The sequence below is a fragment of the Meriones unguiculatus genome, chromosome 5, assembly GCF_030254825.1.
Source record: "Meriones unguiculatus strain TT.TT164.6M chromosome 5, Bangor_MerUng_6.1, whole genome shotgun sequence".
In the NCBI taxonomy this organism is placed as follows: Eukaryota; Metazoa; Chordata; class Mammalia; order Rodentia; family Muridae; genus Meriones; species Meriones unguiculatus.
The window spans coordinates 112,855,087-112,881,351 of record NC_083353.1 but is presented as its reverse complement, the minus strand read 5'-3'; the positions used below and the strand labels follow the sequence as shown (position 1 = coordinate 112,881,351).

At 47.1% G+C, this 26,265-nt stretch overlaps 1 protein-coding gene across 1 annotated transcript; it reads right to left on the bottom strand.

The window, feature by feature from the left end:
* Nucleotides 1-1,135: 1,135 nt before the first annotated feature.
* On the bottom strand, nucleotides 1,136-12,248 carry Aicda (activation induced cytidine deaminase). The gene is made up of 5 exons (XM_060383362.1): nucleotides 12,157-12,248; nucleotides 6,155-6,302; nucleotides 3,909-4,179; nucleotides 3,256-3,371; nucleotides 1,136-2,922 (listed from the first exon to the last, which is right to left on the bottom strand). The coding sequence occupies exons 1-5, from the start codon at nucleotides 12,162-12,164 to the stop codon at nucleotides 2,869-2,871; spliced, it is 597 nt and encodes a 198-aa protein (XP_060239345.1). The 5' UTR covers nucleotides 12,165-12,248; the 3' UTR covers nucleotides 1,136-2,868.
* Nucleotides 12,249-26,265: the final 14,017 nt, after the last annotated feature.

Here is a 26,265-nt window from a genome sequence, read left to right as displayed (position 1 = left end):
CAAACAAACTTTTGGCTTAACCAGGGATCCACCTGTCTCTGTCCTGAGTCCTGGGATTATGCACCACCATGCCCAGCTTTCTTACACGGGGGGGTTCTGGGGGTCAAACCCGGGTCCCCATGCTTGCCAGGCAAACACTTCACCAACTGAGCCAGCTAACTCCTTGCGTTCGTAACTCAGCGGCAGGATTGTCGGGTCATACAGCATTCTCTGCTTAACTTCGGAGGATCTGCCAAGATGCTTCCCACAGTGGTTATGCCATTTCACATTCCCGTGCGCCCACGAGCTCCAGTCGCTCTGCTGCCTTGTGGACACCGTGCTGGGCGGACGGCCATCCTGGTGGCGAGGGAACAGTTCCCTAGTCCAAAGTCAGGAAGACTTCCAGCTACGCCACGCCAGAGGTTTAAACTTTCAGTTCCTACATGGAAGTCCTTTCCACAGAGCATGTTAAACAGTCCTATGTTTAACATGTGGAAGAGGCCCAAATCTACTCTTTTTATTTGTTCTGTTTAAGACAGAGTCTTTCTTCCGCCTAAGCTGGCCTCAACTACTACTGATCTCTTCTTTGTTTGCTTGTTTTTGATTTTTGTTTTTTCGAGATAGGGTTTCTCTGTGTAGCCTTGACTGTCCTGGACTAGATTTGTAGACCAGGCTGGCCTCGAACTCACAGCAATCTGCCTGCCTCTTGCCTCCCAGAGTGCTGGGATTACAGCTGGGTGCCACCACCCCTGGCGTCAAATACATTCCTTAGCTCCTGGTGTCAAATTGTTCCAGCACATTTGCTGACAGGACTCACCACTCCTTGTACCTTTGTCAGAAATAAACTGGTCATAGATTAATCACTTATTCAGTTGCTTTAAAATGAGACAGAATAAATTTGCTGTGGGGGGGGGAAGGGGGAGTTCCTAAAAATCAAGAGAATAGCTGCTGAGCAATGTCATTACAATTTCAGATGGTCACAATTATGTGGACAGCTAGAGTGATTTCTAAAGCCTCAATTTCTGAGGCTTCAGAAATTTAACATTTCGGAAGAGGAAACGAAAGATGGCAGGAACGTCACTGCCTGCCGTACAGCATAATATAAAACTTGAAGACATGCAGGAAGCAATTAACGATCTTTATTTCTTCTACTCTTCTGCAGCAACTTCCATACAGTAAATACAGTTGTGTGTTTAGAATTTCCCGTGGGTCTTTGAATTGTGTTATGAGGGTAACAAGAAAATAACTACAAGGGCTGTTTATTCTGAATATTTTTTCTCATCACCGGAGTTGTTTAGGGAGACAAGGCTTAAAGAGGGACAAACAGGGAGTCTATGCCGGCTCCCTCCATTTGGTTGGGTAAAGCATAATTTCCTTGCCGTGGGCTTTCATTCTTTTCCTTGTTAACCATTGTTTACCCCCACAGCCTCCCAGCCACCTCTGCCACACTATTTGAAGCAGGGTCTCAAACGTTCAATCCTCCTGCCTCAGCCTCCCGGATGCTGGAACTACGGATGAGTGCCGCCTTGCCTGGCATCAGGTATGATTCTATTTTGTCACCCTCTCATACAGTTCACCATTTGGGGGAGCAGCATCCCACACATATAAAAACTAGAGAATTTTGTTTAACATCTTTTGCCACCATCAAAGAAAATAAATTACTTCTCCATACTCAAGCAACGCCAAGGTGTCCATTGGTAGACGTTGGTGGTGGTTCTAAACCACAGGCTCCTTCAAGGGTCAGTTCCCAAGGCCGTGAGGAAAGGAGACCAGGGTCGTGTGGCCATTTCTGCCGTCTTCGATCTCTGTGCCCCTTACAGAACTTTCCAAAGAGCCACGTTGGGCCAGAGTCTCTCAAGGTTCACCACCTCTGTGGTCCGTCTGAGCCCGGGGAAGAATGGTCCATTTTTCAGTAGGAAACAGGCTATGATGACTGTGTGATTTGGACGTGGATTTTCTGCTCCTTTCTTTATAGCAAAGGCACCAACTACTTAAAAAATGAGGATGTTTAACTGATCCCTTTAACTGAATGACAAATGTTTAAGAGACCTGATCTGAAAACTGGATTAAACTCTTGAACTCTTATACTAGATAAGATTGTAAATAAACTAATTACATTTAAAAAAAAATAAAAAGAGGCTGTGTTCCCAGAGGATTTGCTCCCTGAGGGCATTAACTCGTTTTCACCGTGATTTCTTCATAATCCTCATCTGCGTTTGAGACCTTTATTAAAATGACCCAGAGGTGATCATGTGTATTCCCAGTCCCACCCCAAGCCCTCTCGAACACAAATGTGAAAAACACGACAGACAGTGAAAACATACAGCACGTGCCTGCCTGTTAATGCTGTCGAGAGAATGGTTTGCTATGTATCACTCAGACTCCCTCATCAGGACAGCCCACAATCCATGGCCTCGTCAGAGGAGGTTCCTTGTAAGTGAGCCTCAAAGGAAAAGAGTAGAAAGATCTGTCACTGATGCCCTTCACAATTCAAGTGAATGATAACAGAAAAGACTGTGTGGGTGGGTGTAACAAACCGCGTGATCGTCTCCACGCGCCGTTCTAAGCGTATATGCCTTCGGTTTCCACCCTGCGGAGAAGTCAGAGAGGCAGAGAGGGCATCTCTTAACTGTGGTCCAACGTCCTGACGTTCGGCCGTTCCCCGGTAGATGGCGATGTTGCAATCGGAACTACCCGTCGCCTCACCTCGCTGGATGTCCTAGGCCACGCTGCGGCTCTCAAGGGTTTTTAAAAAGTCATAGACAGTTTCACGCCTACGCTCCACGAACGTGGGTGCTTAAGAAGAAAAACAGGCAGCTCGGAGGATGGTTTCCCACCCGCTCTCTTCAGCAGAGGAATTCCATCACGTGGCGCCCCGGGAGGCTGCCATCAAAGTCCCAGAACACGGAATGCATCTCGCAGGTCATCGACTTCATACAGGGGCTGCGGAGGAAGAGAGATGTCAGCAGAGGGACCGGCTTCAGAGTTGAGCAGGGGGGAAAGAGAAAGCGGATGAAGGAAGTGGAATGGGGATGGGGACCAGGAAAAAAAGAAGGGGAGAGTAAGAGAGAGAGAGTTGTGAGGACTGGGCGGAGAGATGGCAAGAACAAGAAGTCCAAGTGGGGGCTCTGACGTGGGGAAAGACAGAAGAGAAAACTGGATTGTGGGCGCCATGGAGTAGTCCCCACACGAAAAAAGGAGCGATACAAATAAATACCTAAGAGGCTCCAGGCGAGGGAGAGAGACAGAGAGGGGGCGGGGCGAGGATACTCTTACCAAAAGGATGCGCCGAAGCTGTCGAGTAAGCCGGACGGAATTTTCATGCAGCCCTTCCCAGGCTTTAAATCTTCTTTCGTGATTCTCCACAAAGGTGTTCCAGCAGTAGAAATAGTCTTAAATAAATAAATAAATAAATAAATAAGAAGGAGGTGTGTGTGTGTGTGTGTGTGTGTGTGCGCGCGCGCGCGCAGGTCACGACAGTGTGGGGTTGAAGGTCAGAAGGGCAGAGAACGGTTTGTGAGGTTCCTTTCTCTTCTTCCGACATTCAGGGTTTCAGGGATCAAACTTAAGTCATTAAGGCAAGTGCTCCCACCGAGCCATCTCGCTGGCCATCATCATCATCATCATCATCATCATCATCATCATCATCATCATCGTGAACGTACCCACAGCCAACCCCCCCCAACTTCTATCTCCCAAATTCTGATTATTCTGAGGTTGATGCACACTTATAGTCCCAGAACCCCAGAAAGCAGAGGCTGGAGACTTGCAGGTTGAAGGCAAGCCTGGGATTTGTCTCCAAAACCAACTACTTCTGACCTGGAGGACGAACCCAGAGCCTGCACACAGCACCGCGCCCCAGTCTCCCCGTTCACCCTCCTCTCCCGGAGCCGTAATCCAGACCTCCCTCTCCTGTGCCCAGCTCTCACCTTTGAAGGTCATGATTCCGATCTGGACCCCGGCGCGGTGCAGCCTCCGCAGCCCCTCGGGCTCCGCCTTGCGGTCCTCGCAGAAGTAGAGGCGCGCGGTGAAGATCCTCAGGCTGAGGTTGGGGTTCCACCTCAGAAACTCGGCCACGTGCCGGGCGCAGTCGTAGCAGGGGCTCCAGGAGGTGAACCAGGTGACGCGGTAACACCGGCCAGGGTCCAGGTCCCAGTCGGAGATGTAACGTAGGAATAGCAATTCCACGTGGCACCCCGACTGCGGAAAGACGTGACGGGCACGCTCACCCACCCAGCCCAGGCCGTTTGGGAGGCTGGCCTGGAATTCCCCATGGAGACCAGGCTGGCCTCGAACGCACGGAGGCCAACCCACCCAGCATAACGTTAATTTTCTGAAGGGGGCGCTTGCTGGAGCCAAATCTCTTTATTACGCAAGGATTAAATTTGTTTGGATGCGATGTTGTGCAATTGCACCTTAGCCACTAGGTGGCGCCAGGACAATTGGTAAGGAGGGTTAGGGCGCTGCCTGGAGGGAAAAGCTTATTTAAGTGACCTCAGAGGCTCTACCTTTGCCTGGAAGCGGAGAAGAGCGATTAAGTAATGTGTGTGGGTTGTGTGGTCTCCGTGACTGATAACTGCAACCTCGGTAGGTCCACCTCCCGTTGTGGAAGACCGTTAGTCCAAGACTGAAGAAGGTTTTTTTACCTGACCCATCTCTTTTGCCCTCTCCCCTTGCAGGAAACGGAGATGGTGGTGCGAGCACTCCGCGCGATGTAAGAGAAGTACCACTTGAAAAGGTCCATAAACACAGTGTGTCATGGCTCCAAGGAGGGAGGAGATGGCGTGTAGAATGATGGTAGTGAGGTAAGTTACCCCTGAAGAGGCTGGCAAAGGAGACTGCGGCATAGCCAACCCCAGGGGCTCTTCCCGGGAGTCCAGGAGAGGCCTTGGGGCAAGGATGTGGAAACCGGTCTGCAAGAGCTCTCCTGGAAAGGCAATTCTCTCAGGCCTCTGGACCTGGCCTAAGGAGACTCACCCGGTTAAACGGAATCACCTCGAAACCAGAGTTGAGTTCATGTCATCTTTTTTCCTAATATATATATTTTTCTCCTTGATTTTCCAAAGTTCTAAAGACACTATTTGTTTTTGCTCGTTCAAGGAAGTGCTCGAGGAGGAACCCAGCACTGTGGGATGAAAGCCCTGAGGACTGAGGGGCCAGAGGTGGTTAGGGGTGGAGATCAGGGCCAGGGCACTTGTCTGGCATGGCAGGTCCTTTATTTCATCCCTGGCACTGTGGAAATTAAAGTTTTAAAAATGTTTTCTAGGTCAAAATGCTCTTACTTTTAGTTTTTATTTATTTATTTTGGATATTTATTTATTTATTTATTTATTTTTTGACACAGGGTCTCACAATTCAGGCTGGCCTGAATTGATGGCAGTCTTCCTGCCCCAGCCTTGCAAGTGCTAGAAATACAGACGTGAACCATCACAGTTGTCTTTTTACCTTAATCTTTTTGTTTTTCTTTTCTTTTACAGGGTTTCTCTATTGTAGCCCTGGCTGTCCTGGAACTCACACTGTAGACCAGGCTGGCCCCAAACTCATAGAGATCCACCTGCCTCTGCCTCCCGAGTGCTGGGATTAAAGGGGTGAGCCACTACTGCCTGACTTTAGCTCAATCTTTTTTGTCTAATTTATATGGATGTTTCGCTTGCATGCTTGTGTGTGCACCTGTGCGCCTGGTGCCCTCGGAGGCTGGGGGAGAGCATCGGATCCTCTGGAACATGGTTTTGAGTTTCCATGTGGAGGCTGGGAATCAAGCCCAGGGTCCCCAGACACCCAGAAAGCTCTCTTAACCACCAAGCCCCTCCAGCCCCACTATTTCAGTCTTAAAGCAATTCAGAGGCTCCGGAGCGACAGGAAGATTCGGGGGCAATTCTTCCTGTCACTGAAGCGAGGTGTGACGTGAGGCTTCCCAGCATGGCTGACTAACAACCTCCAGGCCGGGCCTACCGTGGTTAAACAGGCTGAGAAAAGAACCGGAGGAACCCAGTGGAGACAGTAAATACCCTGAAAAAGCTCATCAGTGTGTGCACACGCCTGTAACCACAGCAACTGCAGCATCGAGGCAGGAGGATTGTCAGCTTGGGAGCGCAGGGGCTTGCTCTCTCTCCCCTTTGCTCGGCACCAGCAGCACCCACACCTCAGCATCAGCAGCCACTGACCCTGACCGTACCTTGTTGCGGAGGTGGCCAAAGTCCAGCGAAAAAGAAGTGGCGCTGTCCCTCCTCTTTACTACGTAGCACAGGTAGGTCTCGTGCCGGCCTTTAGCCCAGCGGACATTTTTGAAGTGATAAAGGAACTTCTTTTGCTTCATCAGAAGGCTGTGAAGGAGAAAAGAAACTCAGGGCGTGGCCTCTCCGTCGCCATGTTCTTCCTTCAGCTCTAATTATTATTGTTGTTGTTGTTGCTGCTGAACCTACAGCTGTCTGCATTCTAGTTAGGTGACTCTCGGCCTCAAATCCATCCATCCTTCCCTGCTCCAAAACGAGACCCACTGGGAGAGCCCTAAACCTATCTCAGTCCCCATGACAGTCACCTTTGGCAGCTGTCTTCGAGCTAAGGATGATGTGAAATGACCCGTTTTTCAGTCTTACCCTTGTATTTCCGACTCTTCCTCCTGCCTCCACCACCGTATCTCATCCTCTACAGGATGAAGCAGCAGGCATCTCCCGCACCCATGGTCCACCCCTCTCCCCCCTGCAGTAAGCAAACTAGGTAATTACCCTTAATTAATATTTATTTATTTGTTTGTTTGTTTGGGTTTTGGAGGCAGGGTTTCTCTGTGTCAGTCCTGGCTGTTCTGGACTCACTTTGTAGACCAGGATAGCCTGGAGCTCATATCACAGAGATCCGCCTGCCTCTGCCTCCCAGAACACTGGGATCACAGGCGTGCACCACCACAGTCAGCTAATTTTTATTTTTTTAATGTATTTATTTATGTGTTTTATGTATGAACTCTCTGTCTACAAGGGCGCCTGCAGGCCAGAAGAGGGCTTCAGACCCCGTTATACACGGTTGTGAGCCATCACGAGGTTGCTGGGAAATGGACTCAGGACTTCTGGAAAAGTAGCCAATGCTCTTAACCAGTGCTCTTAACCACTGGCTTAGAAAGAGCCGTCTTTCTAAGCCCAGCCGTCTCTCTCTAGCCCTTCTTGATTGCTTTTTTTCTTCCTCAGTTTCCATATTTAACTAATCGTGTAAATTTGTAAGTTCTATTCGGACTGAGAAAAAGTGTATCAGAAAAAAGCTCTGACATCCTGAGAACCAGGAACACGAGAGACCGAAAGGTGCTAGGTGCCACCTTAGATACTGTCTCTCTAACCTTCTGCCCTTCTCCTATCCCCCACCCCGCCCTAATACCCCAAGAGCACTGCAGAGCCGGAACTCTTCCCAAAGCAAGTCATAAAACCTGGCAAGGCTCAGGTGAGGTTGCTCGTGCCTGTAAGCTCAGCACTCAGGGGGATCGCTGGAGGTTCGAGCCCAGCCTGGACTCCACAGCAAGGACACGGCTCAGCCGTACAGCAGTGGCCTATCGTGTTTGAGGCTCTAGCTCCAGCCCCCAGTACCACAGGACAGGGCAAAAGAAAACCTAGAAATGTCGCTCCCAGCCAGGCACGCTGGCACACCACTCCAACCCCAGCACTTGAGAGGCGGAGGAAGGAAGAACAGGATCTTAAAGCCGCTGAGCTACTGAGAAAAGAAAGGTCCCTGAAGACCAGTGTTCCATGGGGGTCCTGTCCTGCATCAGGAAAAGGAAGGCTACCGACCTCGCCGTCCCCCTCCCTCGGTAAGCACAGGGTCAGTTTCGGTCACGCCGACTTGCAATCACATCTCTACATAGTACCTATTCTTCTTGGGCAGAAATATGATAGACAGTTTCCTCTGCGTCTTTAAAAAAAAAAAAAAACAACTTACGCCTATTTATTATTGTGGATGCGCATGATGTGGAGGTCAGAGGGCAGCTTTCGAAAGTCGGCCCTCTGCTTCCATCATGTGAGGTCCGGGGAGTCAAACTCAGGCGGTCAGGTTTGGCCTCAAGTGCCTTAAGCTGCTAAGCCATCTCGACAGCCCTTCCTTGGGTCTCTGGGTTTTCATTTCTGGGCTTTGTTGGGTTTGTTCAACAACTGTTGTTGTCTGTTTTGAGATGAGGTCTGCTATAGCTTAGGCTGGAAGCTTGAGTGGATGACTCCCCTGCCCCCACTTCCCAGGTAGTCAGGGGCGCCCTCCCCCCAATCTGTTGGGGACCTAACCCAGGGCTTTGTGTATGCTGCCAGGTTCTCCGCCATCTGAGCTCCACCTCCAGACCCTCGGGGTCCATTCTCCTTCCTCTTCCTTTAAAAATGAAATCTTTTGGGGGACTGGAGAGACTGCCCAGCAGTTAAGAGCAGGTACTGCGGCTCTTTCGGAAGATCTGAGTTCTAGACCCAGCACCCACATCAGGTGTGTCACAACCGACTGTCACTCCCGGCTTCAGGGTATCCAACACCCCTGACTTCTGAGGACACACACACACACACACACACACACACACACACTTAAAAATTAATTTTAAAAATCTTTGTGTTGTATGTATGCGTTCGTGCGTGTGAGAGAGTGTGTGTGTGTGTGTGTGTGTGTGTGTGTGTGTAGGCTAACTGGCTCCCAAGCTTCCTGGCGTTCTCCTGTCTCCACCTCCCGTCTTGCCTTAGAAGCACTCAGATTACAGGTGCTTGCTTTTGGGGAGCCAAACTCGGGTCCTCCTGCTTTCGTGGTGAGCTCTGTTCCCACAAAGCCATCTTCCCACGCAGTTAAAGCTGTGTGCTTGGTAACCCAGGACCTGGGAGATGCCGATGATAGAGCAGCGCCCGACACTTGTAGGGACAGCACTGCCACACAGTGGTGACGGGTGGAAGTGCAGAGAATTGGGGCGGCGGTGGGAGGGAGAAGTAGTTCAGAGATTTGAATACGGTTTTGATGCCCGAGAATTGAAACCGTTTTTCACTTTTGTTGTTGTGGAGCTACGATTTGCACAGTAAGCTCCACACACTTAAAATCTGAAGCTCTGTGAGTGCTCGCAGGTCCACAGCCCAGACTGCCGTGCGATTAGAGCCCAGGGCATTTCTCAGGCTTCTTAAAGTTTCTTTGTCACTGTTTGATGCTGTTTCTCCTCTCACCCAGGCCGCGGCTGACCCTCTCTCTGTAAAGGCAGGTTATCCCAACTTTCTGCCATTTCATACGAATCCCATTTCCTCCTTCCTGCGTGACTTCTCTCCCTGAACAGAGTGATCTCGATATCCCTCCAAGGATCAGTGGTTGCTTCCTTTTTCCTGCTAAGCAATATTCTGCTGTGTGGGTGTAGCATGTTTTGCTTACTCATTCACGTGTGGATTGAAATTTGGGTATGTTCCACTTTGGTGCCATGGTGGTTAGCACTACTGTGAATATTCGCGTGCCATCAATGTGCTATCACTGAGCACATGTTTTGATAACAATGCACTACAAGAGATAAGTCCCTGACTTTTGGGAAGTCCTTTTCTTTTCCCCCGACATGGTCTTGCTGTGTAACCATGCTGACCTGGAAATCTCTATGTAGCTGCAGCTGGCCTCAAATTCATGATTGTCCTGTCTGAGGGTCTGGCAATAATGGCTTTATTTTGAAATAATAACTTACTATGATAATCATCGTACAGCCTCCCTGTGTATTGTTCATCACTAGCATATGAAAACCATTAGCAGCTGGGCGTGGTGACACACACTTTTAGTTCCAGAACCTTTCGGGAAGCAGAGGCAGGTGGATCTTTGTGTATTGGAGCCTGGTTTACACGGAGAATTCTAAGCCAGCCAGGCCATGTAATAGGACCCCCCTCAAAATAACAACAACAATAAACACTTAGCATAACTAAGCTCGGCATATAATAATAAGCACAGATATTTCTTGAATCCAGCCAGGTTTAAGCAGTTTGAGCTTCATCTCTTAGCAATAAATCCTTTATATTTAACTAAACTTTGTGTTAGCTAGACAGGAAAAGTGGAAAAACCTTTGCAGTGGATTGAACCTGGAGCTTTGTACATGCTAGTGAGTGCTGAACCACAGAACTATACTCACTGCCCTAAAAATTTTGTTTTTTCCACATACTGTGGGTAGCATGTGTATGTACGTGTGTCTGTGTGCATGTATGTGTATGTTTATGAGTATGTATTGGGAATGGAGGCTGCTATTATGAAGAAGAGGTATCCTGGGACTTTAGCAGAGAAGGATGTGACACAAGTAAAAGAATTATATCCAAAGCACAGGAAGATATAATAGGCCATTTCTGTCTTAAGATTCCAGCCACCGAGGCATCACCATTTTTATCCCAGCACCCAGGGAGGCAGAGGCAGAGGCAGGCAGATCACTGTGAGTTCGAGGCCAGCCTGGTCTACAAAGCGAGTCCAGGACAGCCAAGGCTTCACAGAGAAAGCCTGTCTCAAAAAACAAAACGAAAAAAGAAAAAAGAAAAGAAAAGATTCCAGCCGTGGTGGGCGGAACTGCACAATCCTCACTTGTTTTTTGGGTCCCTAGATCCATCGTGTCCCTCAACTCTAGCTAGGGGCCTGTTTCCAGTTCCCTCTCCTCAGCATGTTCCTCCCAGGAAGGGAGGTCTTTGCTGGGTGTTTTTTTTTTTTTTCAAGCCTGTAGATTGACAGCCGCTGAGACAGCTGTGCTCCTTGAGGCAGAACGCTAGCTGCTTCCCTAGCAATGCAAACCAGACACAGAGGGTTAAAAATAATCCAGGCAGAATAGCAGTACTGCCCTCTCCATGAGCTCAGCGCCACCTCTCCACTTTCTTGTTTGCTTTTCTCTGAATTTTAGCCTCTGTCTTTGTCTTTGCTTCACATTTTGCTATGCGCATAGATTTCTCTCAGCTCCTTCCTCATCAGGGTGTAGACCTCACATTTATTTTCAAAATCTCACCACGAACTCATGAAGTAGTTGACACTGTCTGCCTCACCCCTGTGAACATTGTTTGTTTGTTTGTTAAGGCTCTGGATGTAGTTCAGGCAGCACATTTGTCTAGCATGCGTTGTGGTCCTTCATAGGGGTGAGGGGGGATGGGAGGAGGAGGAGGGGGGAGAGGAGAAAGGAAATAAAAAAGAAAGAAAGAAGAAAGAGAAAACCTAGAACCCCAAGAACACCCGCACTATCATTAACTATATTAACTCCATATTTTAAAGTTTATAACCGAGATGGACTTGAGTTCAAGTGTATGAATGAGGCTGGACTCACGCCCTGGCAGTAAAGGTAGAAAAATGAGAGAGAGACCTTTGATACTGGCATCATGAGCTGTATATGAGAGCCCTGAAAAGTCGTCAAGAACTTAAGACATCTCTGCACAGATTAATTAAGCAGTAAAAATGCCACAGTAAAAGTGTCTAACAATTGAGTCTCCAACATTAAATTGCTCATTTAATGGAATTCTCTCCTTACAATAAGACACTATGGTAATGGTAATGAGTTGCAAGCAATTCATCCCAAATGTTTAGTTGTTTTTTTTTTTTTTTTGTTTGTTTGTTTTTAATTGTTTTCTGAGACAGGGTTTCTCTGTGTAGCCTTGGCTGTCCAGGACTCACTTTGAGAACCAGGCTGACCTGGACCTCACAGAGGTCTTCACAGAGGACCTTACCGCCTCTGCCTCCCTGAGTGCTGGGATTACAGGCGGGTGCCACTGCACCCCGCTAATGTTTAGTATCTTTAAGAAGTACAGATTTCCTTACTATCACCAAATAATTCCAGTAATGACTCCCTGTGTGAGTCTTAAAATGTTGTCTATTTGCCAAATAATTATGAGAACAACCACTACTGTTTTCAGTAAGGCGTTGCTGCCACCTCCGTGCTGCGAGCCCCTGAGGGTTTGCTGTCATTCCATAAGCCACCTCCAGCTCTGTCCAGGTTTCGGGACGAGTCAGGACTTTCTGTCTCCTTTGCAACACAGAGAAGAAAGAGCCTGAGGGAAGTGAGGAACCTCAAGAGTTATGCTCAGAACGCAAAAGACCTGAGCAGAGGATGCTGAGACAGATCCAGAATAGGAAATGTGCACACAGACAGGCAAAGAATTCCATCGGGCCAGCCAGCCAGCAGGACTAGAGCGCGCGCGCGCACACACACACACACACACACACACACACACACACACACACACACGACTGTCTTGTTACCTGTCCATATCAGTCTCCAGCGTGGCGGTCTTGGCTCCTTCAAATTCTGAGGCCAAAGGAAGCTTGCTTCAAGCAAGGCTGCTTCAGTGCAGTTGTGTGACAGAGCACTGGTCCCTGGCATTCAAATTTGAACTCGCCCTTGTAAGCTCCTCCCCCCTGACAGCATCACTCCCACCAGGTATCCAACATCTGCCTTCTGGGTTGGGTCCAGTAAAGATGCGCAGGGTGTGGGCGGTCCTTTGTTTGGACCTGAGAGAAACAAGAGAAAGAGTGCATTGCTGATCCACTTGCTTGCCTTCTGTTTGCCTGTGGTTTTTCTTCCTGCTTGTCTTAAGCATAGGATTCAGCGGCAACGATTACATTCGGAACGTCATAAGCACCGCTGGGGTCATCCAGGCCCACAGCTTTCTTTTCCTTCTGTGGAGCAGAGACCTGGCAGGAGGCTGAATTCTTGATCCTCTTGCCTCTGCCTCCCAAGGACTCAGAATATAGGCTTGCAAGGCCCATTGGTTCCTAAAACTTAAGACAACGTTTTTGTTTGTATTTATTTAGTATGTACGTGTACGTGTTCATGTGGGGGTCTGAGGACAAATTTCAGGAGTTCTTGCCTTCCACCACGCGGGATCCAGGATGGGGGCAAATGCTTTTACTTACCGAACCATCTCACCTACCCTAAAACTTTTCTTTTTAAAATTTATTTTTGGAGCCAAACGTAGTGGCCTCTTTGATTCTCGTGCTCAGGAGGCATAGGCAGGCAGATCTCTCTGAGTCTGAGGCCACCTGGTCTACCGAGTGAGCTCCAGGACATACTGAGACTCTGTCTTGGAAACGAAGAACCAAAATAAACAAAACATAAAGTAAAACAAAACAACAACAAAAAAGCCAAATGAACAACATCAACAACAACAAAACACCCTTCCAATTCCCCCAAAGATTTAGTGTGTGTGTGTGTGTGTGTGTGTGCCTGGAAGGCAGATGAGTTCATTATGTTCTCTGGAGCTACAGGCAGTTGTGAGCTGCTTGTTATGGGTGCTGGGAACTGAACTCAACCTTCTGCAGAGTATCATGTGCTCTTAGCCACTGAGCCGTCTCTCCAGCCCCCTACCCTAAAACTTCTATTCACCAATAAATAATAAATAAATACGCAAGCCTATAATAACTGTTGAACGGCCACTACCTGTGCCCTGCTCCCCAGGACCCTAACCACCTCCAGCCTGCTTCCTGTCTCTGTGTGTGAGCCTGTTCAAGGCAGCCAGAAGGCAAGGATACCAGCCCTGACATGTTTGCTTTTCTTCCTTTCTCCTTCCTCTTCCATCCTTCCTTTTTTTCTTGGTTGAGCTTTGTGCATTTTCAAGAAAGATTCAGCACGGAGCCCAGATTGCCCCCTCACATGCCGTCTTTGTACAGCGTCTTCAGGGGTCACCCGCGTTAGGCCATGCACCAGAACTTCACTCCTTGCTGTTTTGTTGATGCCTTCATCTACAGATGAACACTTGAGCTGTCGCTGTCTGCTGTCTTTGCTCGTCGTGGACGACGTAGCAAACACTGGCTTGAAAACGTCTGCCAGGCCCCATCGATAGGCTGTTAGTGTGCGTATCAAGCCTCGCCCTCGATCATGCTTCTTTTCTTTTGATCCTGGGGGCTGAATTCGGATCCTTGTGTACCGGTTTGTTTTATATCTTGATTTTCATGTTATTGACTATTTTTTTTTTCAGATAAAATTGTCTGTGCATAAGTATGTAGGGCTCTCGTGTGTGTACAGATCGGAGTGAGGGTGTCTGCAATCTCTGTCAGCGAGTTCCCAGAGTTCCCAGCTTCCTGTGCAGCATCAGTGACTCCGGTTGTCACCGAGCACACGAGCTCTCTGGACTGTTCACCCCACACACAACTGCAACCTTGCGCAGTTTTTGTGGGTCCTCTTACTAGATGGTCCCGGCTGGCCTCAAATCCACAGAGATCTGCCACTCTCTGCCTCCTGGAACCGCATTTTTTTTTTTTTTCTCAGCATCTCTCCCTACTTCCCACCATCAACTTCTGGGAGATACTTCTGCTGTTTACTTTCCTATATTGACTTTTAAGATTCCACCCGGAAGGGAAATTATGCAACGTTTTTGTTTGTCTGTTTGTCTTGTTTTGTTTGTTCCTATATTAGCTTTCCTTTGGCCAATTGTTCTCCTGGTCACCCTGTCATCAATGGCAGCATCCCCTTTGTTGTTTATTATTATTATTATTTAAATTTTTACAGTGCTGGGAAATCAAACTCTAGGCCTCTGTGCCCGTCTGAAAACTATACTACCAGTGAGCTGCAACCCAAGATCTCCTTTGATGAAGCTAAATAACAATTAAGGAGTTACGGCACGTCAAAGCTCAGCGTGCATTAGTCCACCTAGCCCTAAGCGTTCAGCAAGGTGCGGGGTGTGCGTGATCTGGGGGTTTACCTTGACCAGAGCCCTGGGAACAGGCCGAGGAGTTCACAGACATGTGAAGCATGAGGCTTGCTGTGCTCTCCTGAGGCACAAAGCACCGAGGAAGACACGACTTTGATTTATGGGTATGGGTAGTTGTCTGAGAACTGGGAATGTAGTTCCATGGTAGAGCTTTTCTCTATCCGACTGTAGACTGTGTGTGTGTGTGTGTGTGTGTGTGTGTGTGTGTATGACTTGGGGCTGGCAAGATGGCTCAGCAGGTAAAAAGCACTTGGTATGCCTGACAACTTGAATGCAATCCCCAAATCCGTATAAAAACAGGGAATGGGGTACCACGTGCAGGCCATTCCCACACCGAGATGGGAGGTGGAGACAGGCTGGCTGGGATCTCTCAGGCTAGGCTGTCCTGCACTGGAGTCTAGGTATACGGCCTCTAACAGCGTTCTGCAGATTTTAAACAGAAAGTATGGATCCCAGGGTGGAGTCACACCCTCAGAGCCTTACCCTCTCACGTTTGTTTAATCATAAGTCAGGGTCTGTGTAGCCCAAGCGGGCCTCAGGTTCACTCTGTAGATGAGGCTGAGCTTGGGATGAGGAGAACAAGCCACTTCTCCGGCTCTTATTTTCCTCTTACTTTTAGGACAGGTCAGTCTGTGAAGGGCTGGCGTGAAGTGGAGGAGTCTTCACAGAAAGCAGGAGAAGGCACCAGCGATCTCCCCCGCTTGGGAAGTTGAGGCAGGAGGATGGAGGGTTTGGGGCCAATCTTGAGATACCCTGTTGGTGAGGGGGAGGGGCAGGAATACAAAGATGGAGCAAGAATGTTCCTTACAGTGTTCTCTTATCCTGTGGTTCAGAACCATAGCAGAACACACACCCTTCCCTTTGCAATAGAAGTCATCGAAGGTTTCCTGAAATAGTGCTTCAGGTAGACCTCAATAAAGGAATACGTTGTTTATTATTATTATTATTGTTGTTATTATTAACTTTATGTGTATGGGTGTTTTCTCTGCATGTATGTATGTTTATGTTTGGAGCCTTCCAAGGACAGAAGAGATCATCACACCCCCGGCACTGGAGTTATAGACGGTAGTGAGCCACGGATACTGGAAATTAAAACTGGGTCTTCTGGAAAAGCAGCCAGTACCCTTCCCTGCTGAGCCATCTCCTCAGCTTCTATTTATTTATTTTTAGACATTCATTTTTTAAAATCATGTGTCCATCTGCAGGTACATGTATGTGAGTGTAGGTCCCGGGGGAGGAGAGAAGAAGGCCTCAGATCTCTTAGAGCTGGCACTACAGGTGGTAGAGAGCCACCCAGTGTGGAACCAGATCTAAGCCCCCTGAGAGAACAGAGCGTGTTGGTAATCTCTCCAGCCTGGAGATTTTAATAAGCACAAAGGACAGGCCCAAGACCCCCTAGAGCAGTGGTTCTCAACTTTCCCTAATGCTGCGACCCTTCAGCACAGTTCCTCATAACATTATCTTCATTTCTACTTCATGCCTGTAGTTTTGCTACTGTGGTGAATCGTAAAGTAAATATCGGCTATGCAGATCGCTGATAGGTGACCCCGGCGGGGTCTCGACCCACGGTTTGAGAACCTCCGCTCCAGAGACTTGGCACTTAGCAAAGTGTTGGAAGACGGAGTCTTGGGCCCTAGATCTGGTCCACTCCTTAGGATGCACTCTGTGGGTATCTGCTGGGCGGCCATGTGAGATCCTGCTGTCTTTGGCGTGTAAAATCTGCCTCTCATCCCTTGAGGCAAGAGCTGAGGCCGGACTGTGAGGCTCTGCTTTTTGTGTTTTAGCAACGGGCGGCTTATCTGCTGTGAGTGGTGGCACAGAGCAAGGCAGTGAGGGCAGAAAAACGAGATGCGGGTTCATCTCGTCTTTCATCCTTTTTGAGACAAAGGCTCACTGTGTCGCCCAGGCTGGCCCTGCGTTCAAAGGGACTTCTGGTCTCAGATTCCAAAGGTCTCACCCAGCTTCCAGAAAACTTCCCAGGGAAGCCAAGAGCCAAATAACTTGTACGTGACTGTTACAGTCCTTAGATCAATCTGTATGTTTGTCCAGCACAAAAACACTCTTTGGGCCAATGAGATGACCCGGCCAGTAAAAACGTTTACGCGCGCGCGCGCACACACACACACACACACACACACACACACACCCCTGTCCACCTGAGTTCAGCCCCTGGAACCCAGGGTGGAAGGAGAGAACTTAGTCCAGCAAGCTGTGCTTTGACCTCCACACTCGTGCTGTAGCACACGCACGCCCACACTCTCCCACACATACACCATACACAAGCAATGGGAACGAATAAATGCAAAACCCTTTACTTCTAAGAAAGCCAAATTCTCTCGTTTGCCTTCTTCTAAAGGAAGGAAAGAGATCTCGCTTAATTACAAAAGCATTTTCCGATCCCGGGAATTTGGAGCCGGTGCAGCGGCGAGACGCTTTTATGAGGTTTCCTTCAACTTTTATCTTTTTCATTAACTTTCCTTTCTCCTCATTAGCTTCTATCGAAAAACCGCAGCCCAGCCTGGTCACATTGTTTTTAACAAGAATACCGTGGCTTGGAACTCGAGCCGCTTGCGGCTGAGCTGAGTTTTGGACACCTGGAGTTTACCACCTAGCCTTCCCTGTGAGAAGCACAGGTGAGGTTTCATTATGGCCGGCCCCGGGGGCCTGGCAGCCCCTGGGAAGTCTCCAGGGCCTGCATTCCTGTGCCTCAGAGCCAGCACACTCAGACTTGACTCCCCGGGTCACTATTTTTGGACACCAGCTAGATTGTTCAATACGATACTGGGTTGTTTTTTTAAAGGGATCCAAAAAGGGCCTTGTGTGGGTGAAAGTGTGGTTTTTGGATTGCTTCAACTTCTGCATTCCCCGATTTTTGTTTTTCTCACTTTGCTGCCAGGGAGGTTTACTGCATTCCTCTGGGGCATGAAAAGTTGAGGGACAGCCCTCTAAATATGTACGAGAATTACTCAGCTTCTACCGTTGGGCTGCCCAGGACACTTTCAGAGACCAAAGAACTGTAAACAGGTAGTTATCAAAAGCTTAGGTCTATGGGGGATGCGGAGGCAGGAGGATTGAAAGTTCAAAGTCATCTTCAGCCACTGGGTGAGTTCAAGGGCAGCCAGGCTGTCTTAAGAGGAAAAAAATAATAATTTTCAAACGGGGTGATATGAAATTAAAAGGCTTCCAGCTAAGCGTGGAGGCTAATTCCTATAACCCCAACAGCTTGAGGCAAGCGGGCTGTCGAGAGTTTGAAACCACCCTGAGCTCCATCCTGGGACCCACATGGTAGGAGGAGCCTGCCAACTCCTGCAAGTCGCCCACTGACCTCTATACTCATACACACACTTACATACCCATGCACCACACACTTTCTCTCTCTCACTAAAAGTGTACTACATTTTTAAAAAGTGCAAATGGTCAATAAGCATATGGGAAAATGTTCACTGTTTTGCAATCAAGGAAACGAAAAGCAAAACTATGTTTCGTTTCCATCTCACTCCAGGGAGATCACCAAGAAAAGACACAACGGGGCTGGAGAGATGGCTCAGCGGTTAAGAGCACTAGCTGCTCTTCCAGAGGTCCAGGTTTGATTTCTATCCAGCCTGTAACTATCGCAGTTCTGTCTGCAGTTCTAGAGAGGGAGCTCATTCGTTGTGTTACGTGAGATAAGACAACTCAGAAAGACAAATGCTTTCTCTCATATGCAGAATCTACATTTAAAAAGGAGGAAACACAAAGTATGAAAGCAGGCCAGACCTGTCAGCACACAACTTTAATCCTGACACCTAGTTTTTTTGTTTTGTTTTGTTTTAAGAAGTAGATGCTGGAGAGATGGCTCCAGTGGTTAAGGACACATTCTGTTTTTTCACAGGGCCCAGGACAGGTGGTTCATGATACCTGTATCTCCATGTCCAGGGGATCCCATTCCCTCTTCTGACCTCCACAGAAACAGCATGTACCTGGCACACACACACACACACACACACAAACTAAAGTTTTAAAAGATAATTTTTTTTTAAATAAATAGTATGCAGTAATAGAAGAAGGTTTCATAATCAAACACACCCAGATTTGAGTCCTGTCTCCACTTAACGTTCTTTTTCTATCTTGGAGCATGGTCTCACTATGTTTTTGCCTTTGTTGTGTCTTGTTTTCAGTTTGTTTGTTGGTTGGTTGGTTTGGGTGACTGGGGTTGTATTGTTTGTATTGTCAAGACAGGGTTTCTCTGTGTAGCCTCTGATGTTCTGGAACTCACTCTGTAGAACAGGCTGGCCTCAAACTTAGAGATCTGCCTGCCTCTGCCTCCCAAGTGCTACAAATAAAGGCAAGTACCCATCACACCTGGCTTTCCCAGATTTTTCTAATGCCACCTAGTGGCATCTTTTTCCACACACGAGAGAGATATTGACAGGTTACCTATATTGGGAACTTACTCTAAACCAGGTTTTGTGTCAAAGTACATTGCATCATCATCTCACTTATACTTACAAGAGGTAAGAATTACCCCAGATTTTAGACTGGGGTGTAGCTCAGTGGCAGAGTACTTGCCTGGCATGTACAAGGCAAAGGGTTTATTCTAGCACTGGGGATGAAAAGACAGGGAACCCCAACAATTATCAGGCGTGAGAACCGAGTCTCAGAAATTTGAAATAATTATTTTTTAGAATTCTTTTCTTTCTTTCTTTATTTTAGAAAAACTCTTCCTATGGAACCCAGGCTAGCCTGGAATTCTCTGATTAGCCGAGGCTGGCCTTAAACAAATGGCAGTTCTTCTGCTTCCGTCTTTAAAGTGCTGGGATTATAGTCACGAGCCACAACGTCCAGCTTAAACATTTTAAATATTAGTTTTTAAAAATTACAAGGCCAGGTGGTGGTAGTGGTGCACACCTTTAATTCCAGCACTCAGGAGGCAAAGTCAGGCAGATCTCTGTGAGTTCCAGACCAGCCTGGTCTACAGAGTGAGTTTCAGGACAATCAGGGCTACATATACCAACCTCATCTTGAAAAAAAAAAATACATTATTTACTTTATTCCTGTGCACGTGTGCTTATATCCCAGCATGCACGTGTGGAGGTCAGCCGTGCACGTGTGGAGGTCAGAGGACAATTTATGGGGTTGGCTCTTCCTTCCCCCTTGTGGGTCCTGGGGCCAAACTAAAGTTGTTGGGCTTACAAGCAAGCGCTTTTATCTGCGTGGCCATCTTGCCAACCAGAAATATTTACTTGTAACTATTGTTTTCATTTGTTCCCTTGCTTGCTTGTTTGTTTTGTGTGTGTGTGTGTGTGTGTGTGTGTGTGCCCCTTGGAGCTGGAGTTACACTCTTGTTGGATCTGGGAAACTGATAGATTTTTCTGGAAGATGTAATAGCTGTACCATCTTTCCAGCCTCCCAAATTAGCTTTTCTTTCTTCGTTTCTTTGTTCATTCGTTCCTTCCTTCCTTCCTATTATTATATTTTGTTTGTTTGTTTGTTTGTTTTTTAAGTCAGAGTCTTACTGTGTAGCCCTGGCTGGGCCTGGACCTCACTATGTAGACCGGGCTAGCCTCAGATTCACAGAGACAGCCCTGCCCCTGCCTCCTAAGTGCTAAACTTGAACTTTTAAAATTGACTTATTTTGAATTGTGCGACCGTTTGGGGTATGTGAATGTGAGTGCAGGTGCTCACGGAGGGCAGAGTGGGTGCTGGAGCTCCTGGATCTAGAGTCACAGGTGGGTGTGACGGTCCTGATGTGGGTGATGGGAACTGAAAGGGTGCTCTGTAGGAACAGCACTCACTCTTTGTTTTGTTTTGAGATTTATTTATTTATTTTATGTGTACAAGTGCTCTATCTGCATGCACACCTACATGCTAGAAGAGGGCATCTGATCCCAGTATAGATGGCTGTGAGCCACCATGTGGTTGCTGGGAATTGAACTCAGGACCCCTGGAAGAGCAACCAGTGCTCTTAACCTCTGAGCCATCTCTTCAATACCCTAAATATTGACTTAAAAATTGAGAAATGTATTTGCATTAGTTCTGCCTCTTGCTCCCCCTCCAACCTCTCATGACCTCCCACCCCCTCTCAATCTCACGGCTCCTTACTTTTGTAATTTCTGTTTTGGTTATTGTTGTTGTTTTGAGACAGGAAGTCACTATGGAGTCCAGGCTGGCCTGGAGCTCACAAAGATCGGTCTGCATCTGCCTCTCAAGTGCTATGATTAAAGGCATGTTCCACGATATCAAGCTCTATCATTATTATTTTACACACACACACACACACACACACACACTCACTCAATCTACAGAGTTCCAAGTAGGGTTGCCCTTTTTTTGCATGTGAGTAGGGCTGACCGCTAAGAACTGGGTTCCTGTCCCCAGGAAAGACCTTGCTCCTCGAATCTCAGTAGCCACTGGCTGCCCATGTAACTCTTCATCTAGGGGTTGTACCTTGTGGCTATTTCTTCTTCCATGAACTACCGTGGCCTTTGCAGGTCTGGTACATGAAGCCATATTACTATGAGTTTAGGAATGTGACATGTCCTGTCCAGCCCTGTCCAGCCCTGTCGAGGACACTGTTTTTTGCAGCAGTCATCCTGGTCCCCAGGCTCTCACAATCTTTCTAAAATGTTCCCTGAGGGTTAGGAGTGGGGGTGTGCTATAGATGCTTCATCTGTATAACTTGGGTGACTACAGAAGCCGGTGAAGTACAAAGGGACCATTGGAGGAGGTGCTGCGGTAGGGGGCAGCAGGACACAGGAGCTATGAAGAAGAAAAGAGCGAAAATGGAGCAGGGACTTACCTGGGGAGCGAAAAAGGAGGGTGATATGGAAGAAGAGGGGGGAGGAAGGATAAAGAACACTAAGGATGTTTGCAGAAGCTATAGAGGCCTATTATTTTATAATTTTATATACATATATACAAATATATGGAATATTATAAACTATTAAAAATTGAAATATACCATATATATATTTTAAATTGTAACATGCATGTATATAACATATAACTATATGATATATAACACGTTATATATCATATAACACATGAAATTATATGCTACATGTCATATGCCATAGATAATATATCATATAACATATAATTATATATGTGATTATATATGATATATATCAATATATAATCATGTATCATATAATATATGATATATAATATATTCTGTATAATATATATAGTATAATACATGTATATGCATACATACATATTTGAAATTATCTCACATGGTAACTTTAGGAGCCACGAACTAGCTAACAAAAACCTCAGTGCCAGGCAATATATATACATACATACATACATATATACATATATATACATATATATATATGTTGGTGCATGTGAATACAGGGCCGTTGAGGCCAAAAGAGGGTGTAGACCCTCTAGAGCTGAAGCTGCATGTAGTAGTGAGCAATCCAGTGTGGGAATTAGACTCAGCTTCTTCACAAAAACAGGGTGTGCTCGTCACCACCCTCCGGTGCCCAAACACTCCCGTAGGAGATGATTTATTTAGGAGACAAGCTATTTCAAAAGACCCGAATCGCATTGGCACACTGGCAACACATCTGTCATCCCAGCACGCAGTAGACCAACGCAGGAAACTCTGCGATATAAGGCCGGCTAGGAATTACAAAAAAAAGACACTGTCATCAAAGTCTGTGGTCTCACAGGGCGTGGTGGCACAGATCTTTAGTCAAACTGTCTTCTCCACGAGGTGGAAGAAAGAAAAAGACAGCTCGCTTTGTGGGAGGTGAAGATGCTGGCGGCAGGGAAGACCAGAGAAACGGGCTCATTAGACGGATGGACTAAGGTGCTGCCCTGTGATATTTTTGTGATCTGGTCAGTTAATAAACAGTCACGACTTGGGAAGTTGAAAAAAACTTTTTTTTTTTTGGTCTTATCAGTAATGAAGTGTAAGGAAGGAAGGACCAGGCACTCTCCAATTTCCATGTTTGCGAGAACATAAATTTCGGATTCCAGCATCTAACCCCTTCTGATTTTGATCCAGCGAGCTTTTAATGTATTTCAAGCCCTGCCTTCCTGACACTGTGATACTTCCAAAGCAGATACTCAGGTTAGAAAGGAATTTTGGTAATTATTGGCATGTGAGAACTCCAAAATCTCCCCCTGCCCTAAAGTCCATGATTATCTAAATATACATATAGAATGAGTCCTTTTAGATGCTGGTGTGAGGGTATTCTCACACCCTCAAGATTCTTTGGAGCTCAGGTCCCAGATGTTTGTGAGCTGCTTAGCACGGATGCTGGGAGTCCAGCTCGGGGCTTTCGGAGAGAGCAGTCCATGCTCTCGACTGCTGACCCGTGCCCCAGGCTGGTGAGCTCTTGGACAGGCTGAGATGCTAGGGGAAGCCAGAGCTGCTCCACACACTCTGGGTTTCCACAGGCCTTTGTTCTCTGTGTGAGCAAGTGTGACCCAAAGACCTGAGTCAAAAGAATCTCTGCGCAGAGGTTCAGCGTAAGGGATGGCGGAGAGACTGGCCGGCATCCTTTTGACAAAAATAGCCCCGGTGAGGATAAAGGCGTGGTTCCTAAAGAAAGCATTGCATGGTAGAAATACGTAGAGTCGTAATCTTCATTCTGGGGATATTGCTGCTTACATTGTCCCCAACTGCCAATGAAATCAGGCCACCGTCTGCTCGGGGAAGCTCAAACTGTTTTGCAAATCCTTTTTTCTTTTTCTTTTTAGTTTGATTGTTTATCATTTTTTAATTTGAAAATTTTTTATAATTTTTTCACTTTACATCCCGATTGTAGCCCCATTCCTAGTCTGCAAATTATTATTTTTTTCTCCTATATTTTATTTTTCTCTCGATTCTGTGCTGACCCTTGCCGTTCTTTTATGATAATCCATTCAAGCACTGCCCATTAAACCCTTACTCTTACTCTTATTAAAATTCAGCATCCTTGACGGGATTTGAGAGGCAGCTAATCAGTATCAGCCACTCTGCACAAACTGACCCTGGCTTCTCCTCCCTGTGAGCCCCACCCCCACTCCCATGAGCTCTACCCTCCGCCTTTAGCTTCCCTACCAGCACTCACTTGTCTCACCAGCACTCCTTGTTACCTGCGAGGCATCAAGCACCTCAGCTTAATTAAAATGGTGTTGATGATGATGATGATGATGATGATGATGATGATACTGATGATGGTACACCACAAGCCCTTTTGGCACACTCCAGCATTTTGCTATTTTACTCATTGTGGTCCAACCTTCCGTGCATACATACAGTTACTTTACACTTAGAGGGAAAATGGCTGCATTGTAAAAAGAAATAGAACCCAAATTCTCCTGCTTGAAAGACTTGCTCTGCAATTATTACTTTTGTCCCCTATGGATAATCCTAAAATCTTTATTAAAGAGACACAGAAGGGCACATACATAAGAAACACAGGATTTACCTTTATATGATGTATGCAGAATAGGTAAGGCCACAGAGGCCGAAAACAGGTTGGTTTTACCCAGGATAGGGAGAAGCCACACTAGGAAGTGACTGCTTGATTGGTATGAGGCTTTCTTTTGGGGTAAAGAAACTGTTTTCTTAATAAACCAAGGTGGTGGCTACATATTAAGGTGCATTTAACTTGTAGTAGCTATTTTTGAGCCACTGTGACCAAACACCTCACAGAAACAACTTGGAAAGCTGGCTTGGCTCACAGTTTCGGAGCGATTCAGTCTGTCGATGCAGTGAGGGTGTGGCGGAGCATCTCAGTTCATGGATGGGGGTGTGTGGAGGGTGTGGTCCAGGAGGTTCATCACAGGTCAGTCAGCCCAGAGAACAGACAGGACGAGAACAGGGGTGACACCCCCAAGGACCCACCCCTGGGAGTCCACCTCCTCTGGCTAAACTCCACCTCCCAGCATTTCCATCACCTCCCCAAACGGCACCGTCAGCTGAAGACGTGAGCTTGTGAGGGGCATTCCAGGGTCAGGCCAGTGAATCATGCATTTCAGAATGGTTCATTTTGCTAAGCTTGTGGCACACTCCTATAATCTTAACACTCAGGGGACTAAAGCAGGTAGACTGTAAATCGGAGACCAGCCTGGGCTAATACTGCCAGACTATTACAATTCTCTCCCCACAAAGAGATTCATTATACATTTTATGAATTTCACCTCCATTAAAAAAAAAAATGGAAAAGAAAATCCCCGGGGGCTGGATAGCTGGCTCAGCAGTTCAGAGCACTGGCTGCTTTTCCGAATGACCTGAGTTTGATTCCCAGCACCTGGGTCAGGTGGCTTCTGACCAGCTGCATCTCCAGGGCCAGGGAACCCAACACAGCTTCTGTGGGCACGTGCACTCATGTGCACACATCCAGGCAGAGACATCCAGATAGAGACATGATTAAAAACAGCAAAGTTAAAAATCTTTAAAACTTGAACAATTCAAAAGACTTCCAGGAACTGATTAGCCAGAGAAAGGCTACAAGGATCGAGGCCATTAATGGTCAGCTGCACTCGGTTATCCTGTACACAAGCAGAAGAGAAAGGCCATAAACCAGTGGAACAAAGGCATCAGGTACCCCGGGACAGCGGAAGGAAAAACAAATAAAAGTAGGAGGGAAAAAACACCAAGACATCACACTCCATCAAAAGCTAAGGAGCAGGCATTTGTGGGGGAACTAAAGGCTACAACAGACAGGTCCCCAAAACACTAAGAGGCTTCCTGCCCCTGAAAAGAGGGGTGCAATCTATACTAAAATGAAAAGCAGATTTTTTAAAGAAAATTTATAAAAGTTTGAAAAGAAAAAATTTTTAAAAATATGTCATTGTAAGACATACCTGACATTCGAATCTAAAAAGAAACAAAGTTGGTTTGAGGAAGTGACTACTTAGGCCGCCTGCACTCCTGGTTTCTAGGCTGAAGCAGGACATTAGTCCAGCAGCTTGATGAGGCTGGCTCAGAATTGTAAAAACATTACAAGGGAGGCCAGTAGTGGTGGCACAATCCTTTGATCAAACCCCAGGAGGGACAGGATCTCTGTGAGTCCCAGGCTAGGCCACCCTGGTCTACATGGCCTGTCCCATGCCAGGTAAAGCTATACAGTGAGAGTTTATCTTAAAACTCTAAGAGTGGAGGGCTGAGATATGAGTCCGAAGTTAAAGCACCTGTTGTTCCTTGGAGAACCTGGGTTCTGTTCCCAGCACCTACCTGGTGGCTCACGACCGTCTGTAACCCCAGTTCCTGGAGGTCAGACACTTTCCTCCGGCCTCCTCAGGCACCACACTCACATGGTACACGGACACACGTGCAGGCAAGACAGCCACACACATAAAATACAAGAAATAAATGTGTGTGTGTTTAAATTATAAAGGACGGGAATTCAGTAGCAGAGTGCTTGCCCGGCGTCCACAAGGCCCCGAGTTCTATCCCCAGCACTGCATTAGGCACACAGTATGCAAAGGGGGTTTGTTGTTGCCAGGTGTAGGGTACACACCTGTCATCACATACGTGTATACTATACTATGCATAGTATAAAGGGGATTCGACACTACAATCCAAGTAACTATTCAGTACTGGAAATTGACTTCAGGACTTCACACACGCACTTCCCAAGTGCTCTCCTAACTAGCTTCTGCCCCTCGCTTCTTCCTCTATGTAGGGGAGGCTGGCCTCAAAATTGGATCCTCCCACCTCAGGACTTCCAAGGACTTC